At 41.1% G+C, this 8,513-nt stretch overlaps 1 protein-coding gene across 1 annotated transcript; it reads right to left on the bottom strand.

Moving 5' to 3' along the window:
- Positions 1 to 706: 706 nt before the first annotated feature.
- On the bottom strand, positions 707 to 1,840 carry LOC109735200 (uncharacterized). The gene is made up of 3 exons (XM_020294410.4): positions 1,565 to 1,840; positions 1,311 to 1,403; positions 707 to 1,142 (listed from the first exon to the last, which is right to left on the bottom strand). Exons 1-3 carry the CDS (start codon positions 1,754 to 1,756, stop codon positions 1,116 to 1,118), a joined length of 312 nt encoding a protein of 103 aa, XP_020149999.1. The 5' UTR covers positions 1,757 to 1,840; the 3' UTR covers positions 707 to 1,115.
- Positions 1,841 to 8,513: the final 6,673 nt, after the last annotated feature.

The following is an 8,513-nucleotide window of genomic DNA, read 5'->3' as shown; positions in this document are numbered from 1 at the left end:
TTTTTTTCAGTCGCCGTATATGAAACTCACAATATTGTCAATCGCTCATTCCAAGTTCCTGAAGTTAAAACATTTTTGTGAGTCGCAGGATCTGAAACTCACAATTTTCGTCGGTCGCTTGTACCAAGTTTTAGAAATTGAAACTTGTTGAAATTTTTAGTAACTCACCAAAACGTATGCAAAATGGATCTCATATGAAAGCACTCGTTTTCACCAGAAACATGAATATGCATTTGAAATTTAATTTATTTTAGTTCAAAAGATATGAATAGATTAAAAATTGAAAGCGAAAATAAAAAAGAAGGACTGTGCTGCACCTACAATTTCTCTCCCTAATGAAGACACATACACCACACACTTTCAGCCTTTCAGAATAGTACGACGACGCGAATAATACTCCCCCTCTCAAAATAATTGTCTTAAGCTTAGTACAAATTTGTACTAGAGCTAGTACAAAGTTGAGACACTTATTTAAGGACGGAGGGAGTAATACGGTAGGGAATCTCCGTCTATTATTTGGAAAAAGGTTGAGCACACTGCACACACGCGAACCAGTGGAGAAGAAGTACTCAAGAGACAGCAGTTTTGGTGCCGTGTTAATTTTTCGTCTATTCTTTCTTTTTTTTTTTGAAAAAGAAGGCTTGCCCCCGGCCTCTGCATCTAAGCGATGCATGCAGCCATCTTATTAAAAGTCTTGAAATTAGCATAAGGTCTTAGATTCTTTCTCTTATATAGCTTTATTCGTCACAAAAAGATAAGAAAAAAGCCTGATGCAAGACATAAAGGAAAAAAGCCTGATGCAGATGGGTGCATCTCACGCCCCTGCAGATGCATGCATGGCTCGCACAGGTGGCGGCTCATGCACAGGTTGCTAATCCAAAGTAAACAGAAAACTCCAGCGACAAGATATGATTCTGGTGGACAGAGCCTCCTGCCTCCACCAAGGACAACATACCAAAGCTCCACCGAGAAGCACATATTTTCACAGCAGCACACAGCATCTACATGATCTATCTATAAATAACCCCAGAACAGAAGGAAAAATACTACATTTGCGAACATGTATCACATGTAACACCAGCGCCGCCAACGGAGGACCTGATCGATCTGAGGAATCAGCTTGGATGAGCTCCCTCACCCTTCTGCAGTAGCCCAGCGTAAGTAGAATGAAAGCAGATCATCAGTGGCAGCCAAAGGAGAAAACAGCTTTCATATTGTTTTTCCTTTTGGAAAATAAAAATAAAAACAAAAGAGAGACCACAAGTTAATTACACTCGAGGCCCGTAAAGATGGTTCGTTTGGTTTGTTACCTCGTTGTTTCCTTTGGCGCTCTTTGCTGCGTCGGCCTTTTCCTGATCCGCCTTCTTCCTCCTCAACTTTTCCAGCTTCTCCCTCTCCATCTTCTGCAGAATAAATATAGTACGTAAATACAGTTCAGTTTGGTTTAGTCCAAACTTTATTTTATTTTCCCACTTGCTTCAGACGGACCATGGACGTAACACAAATCTTTATCAACTCTTAGATTCACAACAGCGCCTACAAAAAAAAAAGGCTAAGCAGTTACCTGTATGTAGACGTTCTCGGCGGCGCGCTCCTCCTCGCTGAGCACCCTGCCGGAGCGGATCCTGTCGGTGAAGTAGCGTGGTGCGCAGTTACGGCCGATGCCCTCCATCCTCCTCGGCACCGTTACCCCAACAGCTGACCACGCGGGCCGGGTGATCCTCGCTGCGGCCGCTCTTATACTAGGCATCCACATACCTTGAGCTTCTTGCTCTCCGCCCAAGACTAGTACAATGACGACGATGGTGTTGAATTGCGGATGAAGTCACGGCCCGCACTGAACTATTTATAGTACTAGGGTGGGTCTGTGAGTGCTTTGAAGCTGGTGCCAGATCCTTCTATCGAAGATGAGAAGGAATGGAAGACAGGCTCTCGAAGTTACCTAGCAATAAAAGTGAAAGAAAGGCAGAAAGCGGTTTCGAGAAACAGCACTTTCTTTTTCCTCCTTTTTTTGGAGAGAACCAATCTCGCGCTTTTTTTTAAGGGAACAACGCTGCTTTATTCGTCAACAAAGTTCGTGCGATTGTTACAAGAGAGGAGAGTTTCAGAACCATGGTGCACCCGAACCTACAGTGGGCGCCGTACGATATCTGTTCCTTCGAATTCAAATTTGCCAAGAGGTGAGCATGCCCATGGTAGGCATCCATGCCGAGTTTGGGAAAAAATATATTTAAAATCATAATTTAAACAGGTACTTAATAACTGTTATTTTTATCTTTTAACATAACTAATAAATACAAAATGATAAATTGAAAAACAGTAAATGCTCTTTTTTAAAAAGACTTTTAAATCATAATTTAAAACAGTTACTTAAAAATGTTATTTTGGTATTCCAAACAATATTACAAATTTTTGAACATGTTTCAAAAAGAATAATAAGGTTCAAAAGGAGAAATGAATTAGCAAAAAAAAGAAGAAAATTAAAAAATACAAAATACAAAATGCACAGGCCTTCGCCTAACTGGGCGACGGCATCGCTCCTATCGGGCGCCTGTTGGGCCGCCCAAGCCCTCGAGGGTTTCAAGAATGTTCATCGATTCGAAAAATGTCACCATTTTCAAGATTTGTTCACAAATTCAAAAAATGTTCCCTTTTTAAAAAAATCACAAATTCAATAACTATTTGGGAATTTTAAATAATGTTCACGCTTTCAAAATTTGTTCAGAATTTGGAAAATATTTCTGGGTACAAAAGACATCTACACAAACACAAAAAATGTTCGAGGAAATTCAAAACAAAATTGCTTTCTAATTTCTATTTTTATTTTACTGATTGGTTTTTAAATTTCAAATTTTTCAACATTTCTTGGAAAAAATTGTGAACAAATTTTCTCATAAAATTCGAATAATCTTTAAAAACTGTGAACAAATTTTCAAATTCGAACAAATAATTAAATTTTAGATTCTTTTAAAAAAGTGAACAAAAATTTAAAAACATGAACAAACTTTTGACATTCCGAATACTTTTTGAAACATTTTATATATGATGATAAATTTATAAATATATTTAACAATTTTTACTATATGTTGAACAATTTTAAAATACACACCAAATTTTTTGTGATAAACGCTGAACAATTATTTAAATAAACGTTGATTTGTTTTTTTTGTGATATACACTGAACAAAATTTAGGTACACATTGAATATTTTCGTGATATACTCCGAACAATTTTGAAGTACACAATGAACATTTTCTAGAAATATGTTGAACATTTTCTCAATGTAGGGTGAACATTTCCTTAAATATATGATGAAGATTTTTGTATATAAACTTGCAATGAACGTTGTATAATACAAGAAAAAAGAAAGATAAGGAAAAAAAGGAAATAGAAACAGAAATAAAAAAAGAAAAGAAAAAGAAAGAAACAGCAGAGCGACATGGCCTGGCCTAAACTGGGCCGTCGGGACCCCTCGCTTCAGCGAAGCTAGGTTGCTGCGGCGTCAAATAGGGATTGACATACGTTTTGTGTATGATTTCGCAATGGTTTATATGTTTTGTGGGGGGTTATACCGAAACGGGGTTCTTAGCATGGTAGTATAGGTGTGTTAGTTTTTCTTAGCTATTAAGATTAGCAGCAGCCACGTTGTTTTGTCATCTTCATTAGCACTAGGCTGTCATTGGGCCGTCAGGTACAACCGGCCTAGCCTGTAACCGACGTAGCACTGTGAGCTGCAGCAGCTTTGAGTAGCCAAAAAACAGAGTCTAAAAGAAGAGAAACTTGTGCTCTTGCTACGTAAGAGGGGTAACTAATTTTCCGAAATTAATTTTCTTGCAAAAAATTAATAGATTGGAAGTTTTCTTGCAACACTGTCATAATTGAGGATGAATAGATTGGAAGTTTTTTTTGCAAAAAAAAAGACCTTACAAAAATATAATGGACACTGAAAATTTTCTCTCCGTCGGGCGTTCTAGCAATCTGGCATTATCCTATCCATAAATGTTGAAATCATGACAAGTTTGGTGCAATCATGATGCTTCGATTGATTTTTGACATTGTATTATTCCACACCATTTGAATATTTCATATCATTTAAATACAAATGTACACACACTTGCGTACAATATGTTTTCAGTATTTTGCGGGACTTGTTGATTAATGGACTCGCATGGGTGCGTACATTTGTGTAGTCTTCTTTGTAATTGGAAATTTTTGTGTTTGTTGTTTGTCAGTTGCCTGGAAAATGCAATTGATTGTCTGACGCCCAACTGTGGCGTCTCCCCAAGGCCTCCCTGTAGCGAGCCAGAACAGGAGTCGGCGACGACGCGGTGGCACAGGCAGATGTTTGACGAGTTCGGGAGGAGGATGGAGGGAGGGGGGGGGGGGGGGGGGCAACTAAGATCATGGGTGTTGGGGGGAGGGGGATAACCAGCGAAGGTGGCACCGGCAAGGCGGGGAGGCGGTTTGCTTTGTTGGCTTGCCACGGGTGGGATGGTGGGGGCGAGGGGATTGACATCCAACGGTCCGGATACAATCGACTGAAACTGAAATCACTTTCAGCCGCATGATCCGTAAACGCACTTATTTTCATGGGTTAGTTAAATTTTGATTGGAAAAATGAAACAGCGCTCAACTATTTCGGCTCGCCATGCTAACCCAGGTGCAGCAACTTATTTATCGGAACCAGCAGAGGGCAGACGTGTTGGGGAACGTAGTATTTAAAAAAAATTGCCTACGATCACGCAAGATCTATCTAGGAGAAGCATGGCAACGAGCGGGGAGAGTGTGTCTACGTACCCTCGTAGACCGAAAGCGGAAGCGTTAAGTAACGCGGTTGATGTAGTTGAACGCCTTCGCGATCCAACCGATCAAGTACCGAACGCACGGCACCTCCGTGATCTGCACACGTTCAGCTCGGTGACGTCCCTTGAACTCTTGATCCAGCTGAGGCCGAGGGAGAGTTCTGTCAGCACGACGGCGTGGTGACGGTGATGATGAAGTTACCGGCGCAGGGCTTCGCCTAAGCATTACGATGATATGACCGAGGTGTAAAACTGTGGAGGGGGGCACCGCACACGGCTAAGAGATTGTCTGTTGTGCCTTTGGGGTGCCCCCGTTCCCCCGTATATAAAGGAGGGGAGGAGGAGGCCGGCCAACAAGGGGCGCGCCAGGGAGAGGGGAGTCCTACTAGGACTCCAGTCCTAGTAGGATTCGGCCCCACCCTTTTTTCCTTCTACCGGAGGGGGAAAAGGGGAAGGAGAGGGAGTAGGAGAAGGAAAGGGGGTGGTGCCCCCTTACCAAGTCCAATTCGGCCTCCTCCCTTGTGGGCGGCGCACCAGCCCCTTGTGGGCTGGTTAGCCTCCCTCCTATGGCCCATAAGACCCATATCTTTCCTCGGGGGGTTCCGGTAACCTCCCAGTACTCCGAAAAAAATGCACGAATCACTCGGAACCATTCCGATGTCCGAATGCAACCTTCCAATATATGAATCTTTACCTCTCGACCATTTCGAGACTCCTCGTCATGTCCGTGATCTCACAGGGACTCCGAACAAACTTCGGTACATCAAATCACATAACTCATAATACAAATCGTCATCGAACGTTAAGCGTGCGGACCCTACGGGTTCGAGAACTATGTAGACATGACCGAGACACATCTCCGGTCAATAACCAATAGCGTAACCTCGATGCTCATATTGGCTCCTACATATTCTACGAAGATCTTTATCGGTGAAACCGCATAACAACATATGTTGTTCCCTTTGTCATCGGTATGTTACTTGCCCGAGATTCGATCGTCGGTATCACCATGCCTAGTTCAATCTCGTTACCGGCAAGTCTCTTTACTCGTTCTATAATGCATCATCCCGTAACTAACTCATTAGTCACATTGCTTGAAAGGCTTATAGTGATGTGTATTACCGAGAGGGCCCAAAGATACCTCTCCGACAATCGGAGTGACAAATCCTAATCTCGATCTATGCCAACTCAACAAACACCTTCGAAGACACCTGTAGAGCATCTTTATAATCACCCAGTTACGTTGTGACGTTTGATAGCACACTAAGTGTTCCTCCGGTATTCGGGAGTTGCATAATCTCATAGTCATAGGAACATGTATAAGTCATGAAGAAAGCAATAGCAACAAACTAAACGATCATAGTGCTAAGCTAACGGATGGGTCTTATCAATCACATCATTCTCTAATGATGTGATCCCGTTCATCAAATGACAACTCATGTCTATGGTTAGGAAACTTAACCATCTTTGATTCACGAGCTAGTTAGGTAGAGGCATACTAGTGACACTCTGTTTGTCTATGTATTCACACATGTACTAAGTTTCCGGTTAATACAATTCTAGCATGAATAATAAACATTTGTCATGATATAAGGAAATATAAATAACAACTTTATTATTGCCTCTAGGGCATATTTCCTTCAGTCTCCCACTTGCACTAGAGTCAATAATCTAGTTCACATCGTCATGTGATTTAACACCAATAGTTCACATCTTTATCTGATTAGTTCACATCTCCATGTGACTAATACCCAAAGGGTTTACTAGAGTCATTAATCTAGTTCACATCGCCATGTGATTAACACCCAAAGAGTAATAAGGTGTGATCATGTTTTGCTTGTGAGAGAGGTTTAGTCAATGGGTCTGCCAAATTCAGATCCATATGTATTTTGCTAATTTCTATGTCTACAATGCTCTGCACGGAGCTACTCTAGCTAATTGCTCCCACTTTCAATATGTATCCAGATTGAGACTTAGAGTCATCCGGATCAGTGACAAAGCTTGCATCGAGGTAACTCTTTACGACGAACTCTTTATCACCTCCATAACCCAGAAATATTTCCTTAGTCCTCTAAGGATAATTTTGACCAATGTACAATGATCTACTCCTAGATCACTATTGTACTCCCTTGCCAAACTCAGGGCAGGGTATACAATAGGTCTGGTACATAGCATGGCATACTTTATAGAACCTATGGCTAAGGCATAGGGAATGACTTTCATTCTCTCTCTATCTTCTGCCGTGGTCGGGTTTTGAGTCTTAATCAACTTCACACCTTGCAACACAGGCAAGAACTCCTTTGACTGTTCCATTTTGAACTACTTCAAAAACTTGTCAATGTATGTACTCATTGAAAAAACTTATCAAGCGTCTTAATCTATCTCTATAGATCTTGATGCTCAATATGTAAGCAGCTTCACCGAGGTCTTTCTTTGAAAAACTCCTTTCAAACACTCCTTTATGCTTTCTAGAAAAATTCTACACCATTTCCGATCAACAATATGTCATACACATATACTTATCAGAAAAGCTGTAGCGCTCCCACTCACTTTCTTCTAAATACAGGCTTCACCGCAAGTCTGTATAAAACTATATGCTTTGATCCACTCATCAAAGCGTATATTCCAACTCCGAGATGCTTGCACCAGTCCATAGATGGATCACTGGAGCTTGCACATTTTGTTAGCACCTTTAGGATTGACAAAACCTTTTTGGTTGCATCATATACAACTCTTCTTTTAGAAATCCATTAAGGAATGTAGTTTTGACATCCATTTGCCAGATTTCATAAAATGTGGCAATTGCTAACATGATACGGACGAACTTAAGCATCGCTACGAGGGAGAAAATCTCATCGTAGTCAACACCTTGAACTTGTCAAAACCTTTTTTCGACAAGTCTAGCTTTGTAGGTAGTAACACTACTATCAGCGTCCGTCTTCCTCTTGAAGATCCATTTATCTTCTATTGATTGCCGATCATCAGTCAAGTCAACCAAAGTCCATAGTTCGTTCTCATACATGGATCCCATCTCAGATTTCATGGCCTCAAGCCATTTTGTGGAATCTAGGCTCATCATCGCTTCCTCATAGTTTGTAGGTTTGTCATGATCTAGTAACATGATTTCCATAACAGGATTACCGTACCACTTTGCTGCGGAATGTATTCTGGTTGTCCTACGAGGTTCGGTAGTGACCTGATCTGAAGTTTCATGATCATATCATTAACGTCCTCACTAATCGGTGTAGGCATCACTGGAACTGATTTCTGTCATGAACTACTTTCCAATTCGGGAGAAGGTACAATTACCTTATCAAGTTCTACTTTCCTCCCACTCACTTCTTTCGAGAGAAACTCCTTCTCTAGAAAGGATCCATTCTTAGCAATGAATATCTTGCCTTCGGATCTGTGATAGAAGGTGTACCCAACAGTTACTTTTTCACATAAGCATCGCAACCCCAAACTTTAAGAAACGACAGCTTGGGTTTCTTGCCAAACCACAGTTCATACGGTGTCGTCTCAACGAATTTAGATGGTGCCCTTTTTAATGTGAATGCAGTTGTCTCTAATGCATAACCCCCAAACGATAGTGGTAAATCGGTAAGAGACATCATAGATCGCACCATATCTAATAAAGTACGGTTATGACATTTGGACACACCATTACGTTGTGGTGTTCCAGGTGGCGTGAGTTGCGAAACTATTCCACAT

The sequence above is a fragment of the Aegilops tauschii genome, chromosome 1, assembly GCF_002575655.3.
Source record: "Aegilops tauschii subsp. strangulata cultivar AL8/78 chromosome 1, Aet v6.0, whole genome shotgun sequence".
NCBI classification, from domain to species: domain Eukaryota; kingdom Viridiplantae; phylum Streptophyta; class Magnoliopsida; order Poales; family Poaceae; genus Aegilops; species Aegilops tauschii.
Note: the sequence above shows the minus strand (reverse complement) of the source record. Positions and strands in the feature narration are given on the sequence as shown.